The sequence below is a fragment of the Pelodiscus sinensis genome, chromosome 22 (assembly GCF_049634645.1).
Source record: "Pelodiscus sinensis isolate JC-2024 chromosome 22, ASM4963464v1, whole genome shotgun sequence".
Classification (NCBI taxonomy): domain Eukaryota; kingdom Metazoa; phylum Chordata; order Testudines; family Trionychidae; genus Pelodiscus; species Pelodiscus sinensis.
Window position 1 is genome coordinate 24,705,184 of NC_134732.1, and position 20,733 is coordinate 24,725,916.

The 20,733-nt window shown below is 42.3% G+C and overlaps 1 protein-coding gene across 4 annotated transcripts in view; it reads right to left on the reverse strand.

The window, feature by feature from the left end:
- The window catches only part of NR6A1 (nuclear receptor subfamily 6 group A member 1), a 181,738-nt gene that overhangs the window by 131,502 nt on the left and 29,503 nt on the right, over positions 1-20,733 (reverse strand). For all 4 annotated transcript variants that reach the window (XR_012897202.1, XM_075905678.1, XM_075905677.1 and 1 more), the window contains exon 2: positions 7,395-7,436. Coding sequence is in view for 3 of the 4 variants with exons in the window: in XM_075905678.1 (XP_075761793.1) it covers positions 7,395-7,436 (42 nt within the window). In the remaining variant the exon portion in view is untranslated. The remainder of the gene's footprint in view (positions 1-7,394; positions 7,437-20,733) is intronic.

Consider the following 20,733-nt stretch of genomic DNA (forward strand, 5'->3'; position numbering starts at 1 on the left):
ATTAATATTTTCTTGTGGAGCCTCTGGACCCAACTCACGGAGCCCCAGGGCTCTGCCGAGCACATTTTGGGAAGCCCTGCGGTAGTAAAACAAAAGGCATTAGTCAACTGTCACACAACTGATGGACACAACGCTTTCACCCGTTTGCAAGGAATTCCTAAACTCTAGGCTCCACCAGCTTCAACGTCTCCATATTAACCTCTGAAATGGGTCAGTACTAGAAATGGCAGAAGAGGTCAAGAAGATGAGACCCAAACAGGGTCTGGAGCTCCTTCAAAAGGCTCCTTATCAGAGGAGAGATCCCCTTGACAACACTGCATAACGCAGGGGCCCGCCCCCAACATTTGATTTGCTTCTGGTGCAGCTGCTGTCTCCCTCCAGCATAAGGAAGCCCTGAGCTTGTAACAGATAAAGAATATGATGCATTTGGTAAAGGAAGCTAGACTCACCTCTCTCTCTATGCTAGACAAGAGAATCCAAGGTTAGAGATGGGGCTAATGCTCCAGACAGGTGCCCTAACTTTGGAGGCATTCACATCTAAGCAAAACCCATCTACCAGAAATAGATTCAGTTGCAACCATAGATCAGATAAAACCACCTACTTTCACCTTAGAAATCACTATCTACAGGGATTTAGAGGGGGAGACATGTTAGCCTGTAACTGCGGGGGAGGGGGACCATAAACTGTGAACAGTCTCTAAGGTGCTGCAGAACTAACAAAAATGTAGATGGAATCATGAGCTTTCATGGGCACAAGCCACTTCGGTAGCTCATGATCCCATCTACATTTTTTGTTCGTCTCTAAGGTGCTGCAGGACTGTTCAGTGTTTAAATTTATCCACAGGGATGATTTTTTTTTTTTTTTTTTTTTGAGAAAAACAAGACCAGGAATCCCAGGCACTCTTTTCCAGCCCCCTCCCCCCCCCCGCCCCCCGCAATAGTAAGACTGCCTAAATTTTCCCTTTTCATTATGATCTGAATATACAGTTTTGTAGGGTTCTAATCTGAGTTTGTCTCCCTCAAATTCCCACAATTTCCCAATGGTAGCAAGCAGGAGAATTGCAAGATTTTCAGTTTTCTTGCTAGTAAATTATGGTCCCACATCTGCCCTTATGACCAAAAACAATGCAGTGAAACACAACACTACGTTCCTAGGCCTCACTCCCGGCAGCATCTCTTCACAGCACAATACAAGGCTCTGGTTTTGGCCAAGTCCTTCCTGCATTTTCATCTTCCAGTTTTTCCAATTTAGTACATGGAGGACTTCCAAGCAACTGAAGAAAAACAGTATTGCTGCTCCTTGTAGATGTTTATACATTTGGTTTTAATGTGAAATGTGACCAAACACTACAGTGAGGAGGTACAGGACAGCTACAAATAAATGTTTAAGCATTTACAACAGACCATTCTTGCAGGAAACAGTCAACGTGCATTGTGGGTGGGAACACGGTAGATACGGTGCCCTTCATTCCCTGCTTCAGTCACACCTATCAAAAATGTTTGGCTCATACTTCTACTTTGCTTTCGAACATGGAATGAGAACAGTGAGAACATGCTGTATGGAGCAGCAGTCATGGTCTAGGGATGGTTAAATATCGGTTAATTGAGTCGATTAACCTCATGAATTCTTATCAGTTACTCAACATTCTATAGTCCCCGGGGGCAGGGCTGGCAGCCAGTGCGCACCGGCCCCACTCCCACGGAGCCCCCTACCACTTCATGCTGCTTCCTCTGTATCAGAAACAGCAGCGTGGGGTACCAGGCGGGAGCTGATCCATGAGGGGAGCCAGTTTAAACACCAGCTCTACTCCCGAACCGGCTGCCTGTCACCCTGTGCTGCTGCCTCTGATACAGAAGGAGGTCTGAGCTCACAGACCCGGCGGGAGCCAAAACTGAGCCAGGCTGCTGGTGGGGGTGGGAGGAAAAGAGGAATGCATGTAGTCAGTAGCATTAACTGATAAGCTTTTGCTTATCGGTTAATCGACTGTACTATTACATCCCTACCATGGGCAAAAAAAGTTACGATAAAGACTATTAGTGGGCTCTTAGGGTTCTCAAAGGCATCCTGCTACGCAGTCTACTGCCCAGATCTGCTGAGCATTCGTTTTTATATGAATTTATGCTTGCTGGCATTTCTTGCACCAAAATTTTTTAACACTACTTGATGATACTGCACTTTCAGTCTTGATCGTCACAGGATCATGTTACAGAACATGCTTTATCAAGTTTTCCTATACACTTCATATTAAATTTATGGGATTTTTCTATTTTGCCCCATCTCCCCTTAGTGACTGAACTAGTAACCCTTTGAAAGTGCACTAATCATACTTTACCTCCTTGTTACCTATAAACTAATTTCATATATAGGTTCACACTAGACAACCAGAAAGAGTTTTGTCTAAGACCATCTCCTGTTACAATGGCTTCTCTTTGTATGCTGCTCAGTTGTGACATGGAAAATTAAACACACCTGTAAAAGTGAGTTAATTTGCTGAAGAAGTTGGAAGGGTAAACACATGGGGACAACTCCTTTAGCTTTCAAAAAGGTTCAAGTAATGGGTCGCCAGATGGCCATCTGTAAGTTACCTGCTGCTGTTTGCAACAAGAGGGGGCAGTTGCCCTCCAAGTCAATCAGATAGTGGAGAACAGTCTCAGTGAGAAGCAGTCAGCAACATAAGGAAGAGGACGACATCTGACCAAATGAATCACTTAAAGCAGTAAGCTACACCTGCAAACATCTGGGATAATTTATCGAGTTTCATTCTACAATATGAAAGCTTACTTGATTAGACGACACCCCTAACAGGACAAACGCAGTGAGGTATGAATTTCTTGTAGGATCTTTGTTTTAAATATTCAATTCAACAAGTTTTGCACGTTGTTCAATTGAATGCAACAATGTCATTACTATCGTAACATAACATTAAATAGTTCATTACAATGATATTATTGGTTATTGTAGATTTCCCTGAACACTGAGGCCAAGGTATTGTGCGCACTCTTGTTGTATCTAGCAAGTTTAAGGATATAGTGATCACATTATTGGTCCAAATAGTAAAAAGTTAGGCCTCCTCAACAATCTGATTACATGCAAAGCTTGGATACATAAAAAAAGAAAATCAACAGGTTTCCTACAGACCCGATCAAAAATTAAATGTTTTTCATTTAGATAAAATTTTCTATATACGATTAGCAAATCAATGCTTAGAACAGGACAGATGCACAATATTGCTGATAAATCATAAATTATGCAATTTAAAGTTTAGTTTCAATATGTTACTATGCTCTACTGTTCAAAAGCACAACTGTATTCCATCTCAAGGAGTGCTGGATTTTAAAAACATGTCATTTATATTAAATTAACGCCCCACACACACACACGCGCGCGCCCATTTTCAAACACAAAGCTTCTAAATATACAAGACAGCTAGCTCTTCCTCCCCCTTTCTATTTCTGTAATTCACTACATGCAACATGCTTAATTTCTAAGAATAACTTAGCTAGGAGGGGCTGGGGAGGAGAAGATATGGATTTACAGATACTTAAATTTTGGAAACATGTTTGCTCTAAAAGATGACGAAAAGGACAAAAGTCTGCTTGACTATGAAGAACAGCTGTTGCCAGACCAACTACTTACCCTTTGACCTTTTCTCTGGCCAGTAAGTGAACAATGCCAATTGTTTTTCTGTATTATATACTGTTTACAAGCCCAAGTGGCATGAAATAATTTAGCTCATGGAGCTGATGACCTTTATTATGCTGCCTCCTATTTGCTGAACAGAAATCAGAGCAAAAAGCTGCCTTGAAGCCACAGGGTTGCTTTAAGCATTTCTCACTTTACAGCCTAATTGGGTGTCATAACATAAATCAATTATTTCTCCTGTTTTAAGCAACAATGCCACCTATTCTTAACTGCTAGATTTCCAGCTTCCCTTGTATCAGGCCAGGCCTTGTTCTTCAGGTTTTACAGCTGTATAGTAAACACCATGATGAAAAAAAGCTTAGCGAGCATCACAGAATTAGGGCCAAACTGGAAACACTAGAAAAAAGGTTATGCTATTTTGAACTTCTCTTGACCTTTGATGACCCTTGTCCCTGCTTATGCTAATCGAATGGATATAAGGAGGCTACTCATAGAAATGAACTTAGCCTGAACCTGTGACATAGCATTGGACTTTGAAGATGTCAGCTCTGAGAGTGTCTTAGTAACACTACATAAGGCCATCATCTTACTAAATGTGGAGAGGCTCTGCTAATTAGCACACTGAACTCCAAGCAGATGTTGGGCATTTCTACATGAGCAAGCAAAACAGTATGGGAGTTCAGCACGTTACAGTGCCCCTCGCACTACTGCAGACAAACTGCTGCCCAGAATGTGGAGAATTTACAAGGCTCATGCCTACATCTGTATTAAGCCTCTGTGGCTTGGCAAAGACTCCCCACACACCAGGAAGCATCACAGAAATCCTAAGGATTGATAGCATCAGTAAGGCTGTTAAGATGCCAATCCTTCTGGAATAGAGCACGTAAACAAGTGTTTCACAGAAACATTCCAGCCTTCTACAGTGCTCAAGTGGAAATATGCAACAGCGCGGCAGCACAATACCACCTCAGGAGTTGAAGCATCAGAATGCTCAAATAAAGGTTGATAAGATTCCGGAACCCCCCTCCGAAATACAGCTCATTATTCATAGATTAACTAATCCAACATGGAGAAACCTACCCCCCCCTCCACACACACACCCATCCCCCATGGTGGGATATAGCCAGTCTTGCCTGCAGACTATAAAAAGCCAAGTGCTAATTTGGATTCATTTTTCACTCCGTGATAAGCTTTTTGCATTACCTTCCACTAATATGCGAGCTCTCTCAGCCCCCCTTACTTTGCATTTCTGAAAGTAACAGAAAGGAAACGCATGCATCCCAGCTAGACACACCCATCACAGGGGCAGAAGTACATACAGTAAACTTCCGATAATCCGACACCTTTAGGACCCAGGGGGTGCCGGATTATCAGCTATGCCGGGCTATTGAAAGGGGGGGGCTATGAGGGCGGTGGGGTGGGGGGATGCCACCCCAGGCCCCTCATAGCCCCCCCTTCCGATAGTCCGACTCTGCCCCAGGCATCCCCGATTCAGCCGCTGCTGGTCAGTTTCAGCAGTGGCTGAATCGGGGACGCCTGGGGCAGAGCAGCTGGGGTGCTGCCGGGTTGGTCCCACAGTGCTGAGGGGCAGCGCTATGGGACCAACCCAGCGGCTCTGCCCCCAGCTTCCCCAATTCAGCTGCTGATCACTTTCAGCAGCAGCTGAATCGGGGAAGCTGGGCGCAGAGCAGCTCCAATTGTCTGGCAGCCGGAGCACTTCCGGGTTCCTGATGGTGCTGGACCATCAGGAGTGCCGGAGCATTGGATGCCGGACCAATGGAGTTTTACTGTATCTACATTTGTTCTTGACATGATGTATTGCACTGGAATGCGAAGGGGAGAAAAGCTGTAGTGCTAAGTCAGAAGCGTGTAATGCTGCACTGAGAACATTCGGCGTCCTTCACACTTTTGACATTCTGAACACTTGGCTGCCTAAGTGGGAGTAGTTGGGAAGTGAGCTCTTCTGAAAGCCTGGCCCACGGGTGCAAGTGCTCTGTGTTAGGATTCAGTCGTCACTGGATATAGCAACGCAGAGTTGCTATGGGTGGAGTTCAACAGTAGTGCTGTATCTGAGTGCCCTGTGCTTTCGGAGTTGTGTACTACAGAATGTGCCGTTTTCTAGAATCAAAGCTTTCATTTAAAAAAAAAAAAATTCAACCACTAGCCATTATGGCTGCCATAAGAACTTTCAACTGTGTCCTTCCCATGGTAAATCAATGCAAATACAGTCATTTATTACCACAGGAAATGTGAAATAGTCACACGGAGATGTGCACTGTGCATTCAGCTATATGGAAAAAGATCTCTGAAACCTCATCATGATAATTCAAATCTAAACCGTTAAGTTTTTTATTGCTGATCATTTTAGCATAGATACCCACTAACTGTCTTTATCGGTAAACTGCAGGCAATACTACTAATCTTCCTCAGAGGTAATTAAATGCTGCTGCAGATGGCAGGTAATACACAGAAATGTAAAGCACTTATCCAGATTTCTCAGAAGTATTTGTGGCCCATTAAGTGTCTACTACTATTATAGTATCTTAATAGTAAGTCTTCCCCGATGACTTCCTGTAGAAGTCAGTTACTTAAATATTTCATGGCAAGGAAATGATGCAACAGTAAGATTGTTATGTCTATTGATCATGCACATGTGGACTTAAATATAGTGAAGTGATACCTAACAGGAAATAGAGAATTAGGATTCTGTCTCTCCCTGCATTCACAGAATTTAAGGGAGAAGGACAATTAGGTCTGATTTCTACCTCTTGTAAAACACAGGCCATTAAATTTCACTCAGTTACTGCTGTATTGAGCCCAATAACTTGTGTTTGGTTACAGTGTATCATCTCCCTGTAAGGCATCCAGTCTTGATATGAAGACATCAAGAAATGGAGAAGCCACAACTTCCCTTGGAAGTCTGTTTCAATGGTTAGACTGTTAAATTGGACCTTTTTTCTAATCTGAATTTGTGTGGCTTTAAACTTCCAGCCACTCCCTTCCCCATCCTGGAAACACAGGGTTTAAAAGATTGGGGAAAATGCCATAAAATCTTGGAAAGCAATTAACTTTGAAACCATTACAAAATGCTCTTGTTTGTAAAACACCTACTTCTACCACTATGCTAAATAGGCTTTTCACAAACACCGCAAGCCAACATTAGGGCGTCAGCCACATTTAGCTATTCAAGAAACATTTGCAAACCCAAATTAAAGCCTCTTTGGTCATCTAGTAAGAGTACAACATGACACCATGCAGAACACACAAATACGTCAGATCACATCTTGGCCCAGCATTCTCACCTGTCATGAGGACAGAGAACTGGACTAGACCTTGAGGTGCCTTCCACTCCTACAATGCTATATGAGTCTATGACATGAGAATGAGACTCAGAGAAAAAAAGTCTTAAGAGCATTAATGGAGCTAGCATGCTCCACCTCTGTGGGAATCAAGTACCTCACTGATTCAGCAGCACCCTCAAGTAACAATATGGAATGACACTGACAAGCTGTGGTAGGTGACATCACCTACGAGAGGGAGGGCAGCCATTAGAAAAGGCACTCTGGAAAGCCTCTCTCTTCTAATCCCAATATAATCAAGCAAAAAGGATCTATTGCCAATAGAGGAAGCAAACACTTTATGAAGTTTAAGGCTTCTAATTTAATTGTCATCCCATCAATACATACTAAACTTATGCTCCTGCATTAATTCTTTTCTGGACGGGAACAAAACATTGACATATAGTACTTACTTGGAGGTGGATCATGTTCTGTGGAAGGCTCTCGACAAAATCCTACAAGGGGAAAAATAAGTATCAGCACTGAATGTTTTTGTTTTGTCTTTTAAAATTGATACATCTTTCTTACTGCCACCATGAAAATGCTAAGCATTTCACCACAAAGTTCAACAGTTTAAAGGATTATTTATATACAACATTCAACTAAATGCAAGTAAGAATTGCAGAAGCATTGCATCTCCTAAAATTTACATACATGATGCTGCTGTCACTCCATTATATACATTTAGATCGGACTGATGAATCGCATCAAGTATCAGTGACACTTAAGAGTACTTATTACACCATATTTAGGTTACAAATCAGTTATTGGCCATTCTTCAAAGTGAAGTGCGTGCGCACGCGCGCAAGATAAATGAGGGGACTGCAAGGTTTCCTCAGCTGATCGAAATGAGTATGCAAAAAAAAAATTCTGTCGTAGTCCAGTGACAGCCATTAGGAACATGCTGTTGCAATACGTTCATATTGTATATCTGATACATAGCACAACTGCACATCTTGTAAGAATTGCCTTGTGCATTATTCAAATGCAGACCTGTTAAAGGCTGAACACATGTAGTCCCGCAAGAGTACACACGAGGGATTCTGCAACCATTCTCCCCCCCCCCCCCCGAAAGATAAGAGATTATATGGATGTTACAGCACTGAAATATGCTATTGAACCAGACAGCGATCACACCATACATACAGTGCCATGTGAGGAATCTGAAACATTTCCACCTACTTAAGAGGCTTCTCCCCATGAAACTGCTTCTGTGACTAAATTGCCACATCCTGAGAGGCAGATGGGGAATTATTTACAAGTTCAAGTTACGATTTATCTCCACTCCCAGTCAATAAACATATTAATTGAGATCAAGAGAACATGTGCACATGCACTGTGAGGAACAGAACTCTACATGATTACAAATGAAAAGCTTACAATGAGATGGAGACTAAATTTGTCATCTCCTGTAACATCTAGGTAGACCTAGATCTTTCATAGTAGCCTTTACATGTTAATATTGTTTGTTTTTTCAAAAATTCTAGTACTTTACAGAGCTTTAGCCTAGCCAGTCAGAATGTGCTAAGAGCCATGCTCCCCTGAAAAATCCGAAACAATTTGGGATACAAATTCAATACTCTGCAGCCAAAATATTTCAATGGTGCTAAAGCATTTCCATCAGCAAAGCCATCTGACTAATTTATTGCACATCAGTGACACCATTTATCTGTTATAAGGACTCCCTGAGGCAAACCTTATATACACTATTCTATAGGTTTCCAATATCACTGGAACCCTTCCTACTTTATTGTTGGGCTTCCCAATACAAGTCTTTCAGGCTTCTATTGTTAAAGGAGAAGCTTACATTAAAGAGTTCAGCTATCCTGGGATGGGGATTGTGTGACACACAAGGAGAAGTGTCAAGGGAAATCCAATTGTTGTCACCACCTACCTCTGCCTACTTTCCACCATGTTTGCAAATGGTATTAGCTCCTGCCGTGTGCAATTCCAAAAGCACTTTGTCTTTGTGGCTCATTCCATCCACATCTGCCTTTTCCTATTATCTCATGTTTGTAGGATGCCATCTCCGTCATTAGCTTTTGTTTTAGGTAGGGTGACACTACAGCTAATAGTCTTTTGATGACAGAACACTTGGAATCATTCAAAACAGAAGTAAAAACATTTTAAAGTCATTTTTTCCCTTGTTATACCAGTTAATCCTTTTCCCCCCACACCAATTTAATCTAAATTTTCAAGAATATTTTAACCACCACTAAAAACCGGGGGAGGAATTTTGTAGTAAACGTAGCATATGCTGCTGCTCCAAATAAAGAAAAAACTCTTTAATTATAAGTGCAATTCTATTCTGAACTGCGACTATGCTATTCAAGTGATACATTATTTTCCTCAGTGATTTATCAAATACAAACAGCAAGTTTAAAAAGATTCTTTTTCTAACTTATTTTTCAAGCTTGAGGTTTTTTTTTAAAAAAGCTCACAATTTTATAATATTGAAGTGATTGTTAGATCAAGTCTTGTAAAATACAGTGAGATGAATTATGGAAAGATGTAAGTGAATTACCTATAAGGAAGACAGGATAATGTTTCAATACCTATAGAAATGCTGACTTTTAAACATATTTTTTGAGAAACAAAGACTAAATATACAATTCTTGTGATGTATCAGTCAAGATATCATGTACAACAGATAAAAGGCAGTCCAAGAGGGTTATAACAATCTGTATACATGCTTAAGTCCCACAAGCGTGAAAGGGCATTACATACACCACTGAGAATAGACACACACACCCCTCATACACAGGTATAGGAGGACATGAGTACAATCCATTCCAAAAGACATCCACTTACTCTGGTAATCAGCTGAAACGCACAACTAAAGAAAAATCATAATATAAGCCGATATTTACATTTCTCCATCAACATATTGTCGCTTATTTCTTGTGCAAGATATGCACAGAACCCAGTGAACGCCAAAGGTTAAAGGGGCCTTATTAGTTCTGCATTGAGCATACTGTAATTCTCTTTACGCCTGCCTTGGGAGTTCCTGCACTTTTATATCCTGGCAAATTCAATTTAACCATCATTCACTGAGAGTTCAGCACCGCTGCTCTAGCCCTCTCCCCCAACTCCACCCTGACATCTGCAGCACTTCGACCCAGCACACGCCAAACAGCTACCATTCAACCATTACACACCAGCAGAAAAGAACATATGCTTATGGGAACTCTGAGAATAGTTCGGAATCAGAGGACACGATTGGACAAAGGCCCACATAAAAATGGATTGTCATTAAGCCTGGAAGTTATTTACCATTTGTGATGGAAGATGCATCCAGAGTAGCTAGTAAGTCTACCAATAGCTTGAAATAAGAGGTATTACAGTACAACAGAGTTGTCCAAAAAAAAAAAAAAAAAAAAAAAAAAAAAAAAAAAAGGAAGATTCAGAAGAGGCAGGGAATATTTACTTGTATAATTCATGGTGGGCAATTGAGACTGGCATACTATTTGGGCACATAAGAGATATAAGTCAGTCTCATTTTCATTATTTAGGGAGGCAGTCAAAGCTTCCAGCCATTAAGTCTGTAACACGCTGGTTTGAAAAGCATCTGAATGCAGAATAAAACTATAGAAAAACTTGTTACAAGTCTAGAGAAGAGCCAACCAGTCTAAGTACATAGACTATTTCAAACTAATCCAGCAGAGCCCCCAATCAACAAAAGTGGTCAATCTCCAGTTAGTATCAAGAATCAAAAAAGAGAAGAGATGTAAATTAATTGAAAAAAAATTCCTCCATCCTCACCCTAAAGAAACTGCTCAGAATTAATCTAGCTAAAATAAAAATTACTTCCAGCATGCACTAAACAAGGAAATCTGTGCACCTCCAGGCCTCTGTGTGGAAGGAGTCTTGACCCCAGTTCAGCCCTTACTGAACCTAGAGAAATCCTATGGTGCGTCTTCACTGCAGAGGGAAGCCAGCCCCTGCCCACTTAGACATTAGCAGGTATCAAGCTAATGCACTAAACCCAGCAGTATGGTTGTTAAGACTCTGGTAGGGTCGGGTTTAGCCATCCAAGCTCAAGCCCAGAGGGTCTGTCAGTGGTCTTGAGAGCCCAAGTTGCAACCTGAGCCTCAACTACAGTGTTTGTAACATTAGCTGGAGTCCTGTTCGTGCAAGTGTCTACCCATATGTGAAGGTTTGCACCCACCTGCAATGCAAAACTATCGAGTGAGCCAAGCAACTGTAACTACCAAGCAGAAATGGAAGAACTCAAGTACCCAGCCCAATCAGTTGCAACAGGTTTCACCTGAATCCTACTCCTGACACCTCGTGAGCTCCGCCGCTTACCCCGGTTTGGTGGGCATTACAGAGTCCCTGGCTGCCCTCCGAAGAGCAGAGCAGTTATGTTCTGCAGCCACCGCATGACCTACCTAAAATAGGAAGTTTGATAAAAGACGACAGATCCTGATGTTTCCTGACTCCAAGTAAAAGCCCCCTTTGACAGAGTGGGCAATGGTCAGCTCCAGGTGCCACACTATGACTCAGGGTAATACACAAGCTACTCTGTAGCATGGAGCAATTGCAGAGATTCTTACAGAACCTGACACAATTTCACCCGTAAGAGCCACTGCTCACTATTGCCTCAGACAGAAAATTGCTGTAAGTGAGGAGCCGACTGCTTTGGAAACTCATTAGCAGGGCAAGGACACAATAGGGTCAGTTTCTCTCCTCCTGCTGTTCTCATACCTTATCAATGGGCTCCCCTGTAAGTATTCCTGGGTTAACCCTCAGCCAGCCACCCCGAGCGAGTGATTACATACTTAGTTTTTAAATGCAGTGGCTGCTGGGCCTGAACATAGAACAGCAGCTGTTGATGAATTAACTGAAACCCCTGAAATTCGGTCAGGGTTTTTTTAAATAAAGATGTATACTTTAGCTGCATCCATTTTGAATGCGAAAGGCTCTGGATTAATTGGGTTATAAGAAATAAAAGTGTGCACACTAATCTTCTCCATTTCCTGGTTAGTCAGTCAGGTCTACCGCACTGTACCCATCTCCTTGTTTTGGGAGAAGGAAGCACATTGTATGGCAACAAAGGCATACCACATCTTTAACCTTTCACCCTAAAGGCTTTCAAGTCAGAAACAGAATAGTTTAATCACACAGATGAAATAATCCCAGGGGAGATTTTTTGTTGTTTGGTTTTAAAGATTATAAAAACCTGACAAGTAGCCTTATGGCAGCAACCAAACACGCTTCAAGTTATTTTCTGTTTTAAAAAAGATGATAATTTATGTTCAGTTTTATTTATCCTGGAAATGACAAGATATATAGTATGCTCATATCAGAAATAAATGTCATCAGCAGCAAATTTAAGCATCGTTTGCCTCTTCTGGTAGGTAAAAGCTAGTCTGTTGCCCAACATCCCAAATGCACATTAAAGAAAATTTCTCAGACCACATCACTCCTCACCTGAACAAGAGTGAGGATCTACAGGTAAAATATAGGGTCATCTATGAAATAATTTTGTATTTACTGAATATAGAAACTTTGACTAGTGCATCTCAGAGTGTATCGTAATAATGAATAAAGCTGCAACAGTAAGATGCATTAACCACATTTTTAAAAAACTGAGGCATGGAGATTGATCAACGATCACAAACGCAGTTTGACAGAACTTGTAACTGAGCCCACAGCCACAAGACACCTCTTCCTGCCCTTTTGAAAGATATAGAGAAAGAACTAGACCCAAAACTCTGAAATGCAAAATCCTTTCCCTAGGTACACAGAACAAACCCTTACACAAATAACTAGCCTAGACAATTGATGGTCTTGAAAACTGGAAAAGAAATCTTACTCAAATGTCATAATTAACAGATACATAATGGAACAGATACATAATTTTAAGGAATCTTGGATATTGGGATCCCAGTGTCTACTGGGTGAGTATCAAAAACTTAAGATTCTACTTTTAAAAAAATTGGCGCATGTGGCAAGTATTTATAACTACTACTAAAACTGTAATTTCTAAAATAATAAATCCTTCCTTGAATTTTCTCTCTATATATATTGTAATACTTCCTAACGCAATCATCTTGAACTGCTGCTGCTTTGATTGTTTCTTTTACCCTTCCTGCACACATATGGTACAGAAACCCTGAGTAAGTCATCACTCAGTACTACCATTAAGGAATTTTTCTCTGTATGAAGCTGTACCATTCATTTGAAAACTGACTTACAGGTCAATTTTTCAGACTTTGAACCAGCCAGCAACTGAAGTAAAGGGATACAAACATGTTCATTAACTGCTACTTATATTTGAATATGTATTCTGGGTATAACACTTCTGGTTAGGAATGAACTGCTCTCCCCAATTACAGACAGTGGAAACACTCCCATTAAAGTCACAGTATTCGGATCACATCCTTAGACTTTTGTCATACCTGAAAGGCCAAAATTAGCTTCCTAACCCAAAAGTGGTGGATAAAGCCAAGAGCTTTGTCTGTTTCAAGCAGTGGTTCATCTTGAAATCCATTTGTTTACTTTGACATATAAAAAGCTATGAACAACAGTGAGTAATCTGTGGGGTTTTTTTCTCCACACTCAACACTGTAGGAGTATAGGAAGAAGGTCATTTCACAGTCCACATTTGTTCTGTTTTTGTTTTTTTTTCCTGAATCAACTCAAATGCTTCACAGTCTTTACCTTTACAGTTCAAGGATGGATTCACGCTCTCATGCAATTTCCTTTCCTAATTTGTTCCTTAGGACAAAGAGGAGTCAGATTAATCACTCTAAGAACAAAACGAAAAGAAAGACTTTCTTCCCTCCAAACCACTCACTCCTTCACTCTTCATCACTGTCACACTTCACAGATGGCCTGCATTCCGCTTGGGCAACAACATAGTTCCCAAGTTTGCTCTCTGAGCAGAGACCCAACTGCTCCACCTCTGAGGGACTGCTCCCACCATAAATTGTGTCCATACTTAGACCTCTTTCTTCACTTACCCCTCCCCAAAAACCCCCACAACTCACCTCACACACTTAATCCTGCTGCAATTTCTCACGTATTGGTCTCAGTAAGGAAAAACTTTGTGCCATGAAAGAGATGAGCAATGTAAAAGAATGAGCAGTACAGAAAACTAAGCATTAAGAGGCATGTCAAGGGACGAAACTCTGCTGCCGTGCCTCGTACTGGTGTCTCGCCGTCCAGGCACCAGACCTGCGTCGCTCCCAAACCACGGTGTCCTCTTCACCACAACAATGGTGTCTCATCCCCTTGTGGGGTTGTATCAGCAGTCCTTGGATTCTACTGCCACTGGTGGCCAGCTGTGGCCCCCAAGCCTAGCTCTTCTGTCTCAAGAGCCACGCCTTGCGGGCAAGGTGTAGTGTAAGGGAAGGGACCCAGGCCCACCCACTACTATGGGTCCCGCCCTAGGGACCCTCTAGCAGCAGCCTTGTTCTGCCCTCCTCTACTCCTCTTCACTGCATCTCATCTGCTGGGCCACTTCCCTGGTGATCCCTTGCATCCTCTTAGCCCGCACAGCAAGGCCTGCAGCCCAGTAGGTATCCAACTAGAGCCTTCGTCTCTAGCTCCCCTGAGCCTGCCCAACACTGCTCTCTCTCTCCAAAGTGCTTCTCAGGGAACCAGTCATGTACCTTCCCGGGTCAGGACCCAACTGTTCATGCTCTGCTGGGTGGCTCCTTATATACCAGGCTGCCTCTGCAAGCTACCCTCTGGTTTGTCTCTTCAAAGCCTCTCCCTGATTGGCCAAGGTCCTATGCAGATCCCGCCTGCCTGCTTTAACCCATTCCTGGCCAGTGTGAGGCAGTTGCCCCACCACAAGGCACAAGAATAAAGACAGTTCTATGAACAGCTTTTGAAACATGCATGCCTTTATTTAAAATTACTCTTAGCTGTGAGACTACTTGAGTCAAATGTGATTCAAACAATGCATATGAATTTACCTATGCTATGTTCTACTTCCGTGATAGCTTAGTTTTTATTAACCTCACAAAGGAACACTCCTTCCCATTTGCCAGTCTATTCAAAAATCTATATCCAACCTAACTCTCCTCTTGACTAGAGTAAGTCAGCCATACCTAGCCCTCAAGTCCATCAATTCAAGCACTAGGCTCACGTTGCACAACGTGGTTCATTTGCTTGATTTACATATAATTTTATTCCTTGAATCTAAGGGCAGGAACCAGAATTGGAGTTACTCAAGACAGAGAACGAAGTAACGTATGTGGAGAAACAGCCTGACAAGTTCTATAGTGATAGAGATGTAGCCGTGTTAGTCTGATGTAGCTGAAACAAAATACAGGACTATGTAGCACTTTAAAGACTAACAAGATGGTTTATTAGATCATCTAATAAACCATCTTGTTAGTCTTTAAGTGCTACATAGTCCTGTATTTTGTGACAAGTTCTAGACTGTCCTCTGACCAGTCTCTTAGTAGGGACTAGGAAAGAATGTAATGTAGCAAAGGCCACCATCCTAGATTAAAGGGGAGGACAACTACAACCCTTTTGAAGAAAAGGGTGGCCCTTTAAGAAAAGATACTTCAGTATTTCCCATAAACAATCTACAGAAAAATCTCCACTTCAAGTGAATTTTAATGTTCTGGGATAGAGCCCAAGCATGTGCTTATATTCCAAAAGATAAAAAATATTTTCCTTTAGAAAGCTATCCATGCTGGATGGTAACATCTCATAAGTAACTACACAATCAACTTTAAATGAAACTATTTATGTTATTAAAAAGCTTGCCAGATTTATTCCTTGCTGTTCACTCAAACGCATTGTTGGATGTATTTTTCTTTTAACAGCCATCGACAGTAAATGCAATAGAAACTGAAATCTAAAACTAGGCTGGTGGAAAACATGGAAAACATCAGTGGAAATGTTCCTCTTTAAATAACCATCCACATTTTGTGTTGCATCAATATATATTTTTAACAGTACTGCATAGAATAGAATGCTAATTTAATCAGTTACTGTGACTAAAAAAAATGAATCAAGGGTAATAAAAAGAATTAAACTGACCTTATACTTGAGATAACATCCATTTGATAAATTGCTCCAGCAGGAAGACAATCTAACTTTCACAGCATAATCTAAACCACTATTTCTCAACCAGTGGTACAAGTCCCCTTTGGGTACTCGAGAGAAGTCGGGGGGGGGGGGGGGGAGAGGGCGGGTACATCAACAACTGAAATTTGAAGAAAACTACATTTGTTTTAAGTTTTACAGGGCTTTATTATTTTACTTTTTACACCCAAAAATTTCATGGCCCGCCTAGTTATGATTAAACTGTTTAACAAATGTGTTGCAATCAGCAGCAGATATAGGGCAGGGCGAGCGGGGCGGCTGCCCCAGGCCCCGTGCTTCAATAGGCCCCGCGCCAGCGCCAGGGGCAGACTGGCCCGGCAGGCTACTGGGAATTTCCTGGTAGGCCATCTGCCGAAGGGCTGGCCGGTGGCTGCTGGAGGAGGGGAGGGATTGTGGCAGGGCGCCACAACCCCGCACTTTTGAAATTCCCTGGCACCGGCCAGTACAGGCCATGTGGGGCCGAGGGAGCGCAGGTGCGGCATGCTGAAATGCCGCGCAACAGCTGAGAGGGGAGACGCCCGGGCATGGTGTAGTGTGACGTCACGGCCCGGGACTTCAAAATCGCGCAGCCCAGCATTGCACCACTCAGTTCGGCACGTGGCCTGGAGCCTGGGCCGGGGTTGTGGCCACCTTGCACACTGGAAGGCATAAGGTAGATGGCAGAGGAAGGGGCTTGTGCTGAGGGGAGGGGGGCAAGTCAGGAGAAGAAAGGGGAGGAGAGACAAATGCCAGGGGGCCAAGTGGAGACAATGAGGAAAGGGCAGGAGGGGAGATGTTAGTGGGAGGGGGGACAGGGTGATGCTGGGAGAGGAGAGGGTAAGGGCATTGAGGGCTAAAGGCGGGAGGGAGAGGTGCTGGGAGAAGGCTTGAAAGGAGGAGTGGGCATGAGGAAGGCGGGGATGGAGCAAGGCATGTGTGAAAGCATGGGGGCAGAGCGTGGTAAGGGGGTGGGCATCAGGGAAAAACAGAGCAAAGGGTGCAGGGGCAGTGAGGGAAAGAGGAGGCACCAGGAGGGTACAGGTGTAAGGGAAGGTGTAGGTGCCAGGGGATTCTGGGGGTGAAGCAGAAGGGCAGACACCTGCAGGAGAGGGACCAGCACCAGAGGAGACAGAGGGCAGGTGTGTAGAGGGAGTGTTAGGAGAGGGGATGAGGAGGGGGTAGCTCACATGATCAGTGTGGGGCTACTGGAGGAGTGGGCATGGGGGACCCCCTTTTTTCCTCTCCAAAGGGGGGGCCCCTGTGATATTGTGCTGCCCTGGGCCCCGCAAAACTCTCATCCGCCCCTGGTTGCAATGATGGAAAAAAATTGTGCGTCTGAAAACTGTAGGTACTGGGGGTACTTATAATTTTTTTTAAAGGGGTACTTTATAAAAAAAGGTTGAAAAACACTAAGATCTTGATCTAAACCAAGAGCCACAGAAAGGTTTGAGATGCATTTACAATCATTCTAACAAATGCTGCATGGAAAGATACATGATGCATCAACACTATTTGGCACATTGTCCCCAGATTTAGAGTATTTTAATAATTGCTGCTGTCAGCAAAAGGGAAAACCTTGATGGATTTCTTAAAACAAAGCTCATCTGAAAACTTCTACATTAAAGCAGGAGCATGTTAAAGTTTAAGTATAAAATGTGAACTCCTTCGATCCTTGTTTCAGCAGGACAACCTAGGATTCAGGAGCAAGCCTACAGCAACTATGTATGGACAAAAATGTTTAGTAAGGAAACAGTCTAGTTTAAAGCTTAGCAGTGGAAGAGCAAGTTTTCATGGAAGTTTCAGGAAAGAACATAACATAAGAACGGCCATCCTGGGTGTGACGTAGTGGGGGTGCTGTCCGCTCTGTAACCAGGGGTTCCCCTGCATTGTGACATGTGATTCACACTGACTCACCCACATGTGTACTGGCCCAGACACCTAGTCCCAGCCTGAGCAGATAAGGCTCTTCCCAGGGGGAGACACGAAGGAAGGGAAGCGGAGACGAACACCTGGCTGGGAGCAGGGTCTGGGAGCAAGGCAGTTTCTGGCTGGGAAACATGAAGGGAACAGACTAAACTGAGTACTGAGGGTCTAGGGGTGGCGATGAACCCCTTAACCCAAGAAGTCTGAGGCATCCTGGCCCTGACTCCTGTAGCCACGTCCCGTCTGTGCTGTATCCTGGAGAAGCAATAAACCCCCTCTGGCTGGCGGAGTCTGTTCTCACTGCTATGGGGGGTGCAGAGTCGGGGGCTCCCCGACGCGCCATCACACTGGGTCAGACTAATAGTCCATCTACCCCAGGATCCTGTCTTGCCCAACATTGGCCAATGCCAGATGCCCCAGAGGGAGGAAACACAACGGGTAATCCTCACATGATCCCTCTCCTGTCATCAACCTCCACAAAACCAGAGGCTGGGGACACCATTCCTACCCATCCTGGCTAACAGCCATTGATGAACCTAACCTCCATGAATCTATCTAGCTCTTTTTTTGAACCCTGTTTGGTTATGTCTACACTGCAACACTATTTTGACATACCAGTGTATCCCAAAATAGTAATCCCACATCAAGCCCATTTTTTCAGGCTCACTATTCCAATGTCCCTGTAATCCTCATTCTACAAGGAATAAGGGATGTTTTGGAACAGTGCTTTATTTCAAAATTTGGTGCTGTGGAGACACCCTTAAAGTCCTGGTCTTCACAACACCCTCTGGCAAGTTGTTTCACAAGTTGACTGTGTGCTGAGTGAAGAAAAACTTCCTTTTGTTTTAAACCTGCTGCCTATTAATTTCATTTGGTGACACCTAGTTCTTATACTGTGGGAAAAAGTAAACAACATTTCCTTATTCACTTTTCCACACCAGTCATGATTTTATAGACCTCGCTCATATCCCCCTTTAGTCTCCTCTTTTCTAAGCTGAGAAGTCCAAGTCTTTTTAAACTCTCTTCACATGGGACCCATTCCAAAGCCCTAATCATTTTTGTTGCCCTTTTCTGAATCTTTTCCAATGCCAGTATATCTTTGAGATGAGGCGAATACATCCTTTGCACAGTATTCAAGATGTGGGTGTACCATGGTTTTAAAGGCAGTAAGATTCTCTGTCTTATTCTCTATCCCTTTTTTGAGATTTGCACCTAAAATGGGATTCAGCCACTTTATGTATGAAGGTTACCAAGTAACCACCCCAAAATTACAGCTCTTAGAGTACATAATTAATTTTCTGGAAATTTACAAGTAATACTTACATTATATATTAAAAACTTCAGAGGGGTAGCCATGTTAGTCTGTAACAACAAAAATGTAAACAAAAAATAGTCTTTAAGGTGCTGCTAGCCCAGGGGTTCCCACCCTGGGGTACACGTACCCCCAAGGGGTACGAGAAGCTTGTCAAGCGGATACAGGGAATATTTGTTAAATAACTACATTATTCTAATTGAAATATTCCAAAAGTAGTAGTGTTAGTGAAAAAAGTTGTGGATTCTAGAGTCTAGAATTTATTTCCTTTCATATTGAATAGGGGGTATGGGAAGGTTTACTAAAAGCCAAAGGGGTACAGGGACCGAAAAAGGATGAGAACCCCTGTACTAGACTAAACATGTAGATGGTATCATGAGCTTTTGTGGGCACAAGACTGCTGAAGTGGGTTGTGCCCACGAAAGCTCATGATACCATCTACATGTTTTGTTAGTCTAGTAGCACCTTAAAGACTATTTGTTGTTTTTATTATATTAAACTCATGGAAATATCATGCATGGGCTATATCTGAAGTAGCAGGTTCTCTTTGTTGAAGGATCAATGGTTACCTTTTCCTGTTAATCTTCATAAATTATATTTTCTTCAACAGACAGAGTAAGAATTTCATAAGCAACTACCTTACAAAATGGCTGCCCTTTTCTATTGGTCTCAATAGGATTGATGCTACAAGCTACTTTTATGAAAAAGATTCTCTCTCAAACGAGCCACCACTTTTTATTAATCACAATAAGGGTGAAGTCAAGATCCACTTTGGAAAGATGCAGCCATCTGATACCACTGAGGAAAATGAAAAAAAAATCTATTGTGTCTGAAAGTTATTTTAATCTAAGATGGGGTTACAAACTCTTAGCACTAATCATAGTTGGACAAGACATTGCATTGCGTCACTATCAAGTGAAGTTTAAAGTTGTTGCGGTCCCTTAACTGTTAGGTCTAACTATTTCTGCCTTTAAGACGAACCTCAAACCTGAATTCCCTGTGTTGATGAGGCTTGTTTTTAAGATATTAAAAAAATCCATGCAATGTTTTTATCCTAAAAATTGAGCATAGATCAATACCTTAACTACTATTTAATGCAGATTTTAGCTGGGAATAGTTATGGATTTATGGAGGGATATTTTGACAATTTTTAGATAGCTCCATGGAAAAGAATGTATGTTAGCACTTTCTTCTTTGAAGGATTGCTTTCAAGTGAGGATGTGCTTGCTGGATATTTAAAGTTTCTATACTTATTATATAGATCATTTTACAGGTTGTTATTCTGAGTCAATTATAGAATTCCTACACTATAGTAAGGTGCTCCATACTAAGATCAAGAAATGCACATTTAAGTATAGGCTTTTATTATCAACTTATGACTGTGCTAGTTGAGGAAAAAAACTTTTTAAAGAACATATTTGTTTGCTCCCATGCCCAAGATGCTGTTCTGATTTGGATCCTCA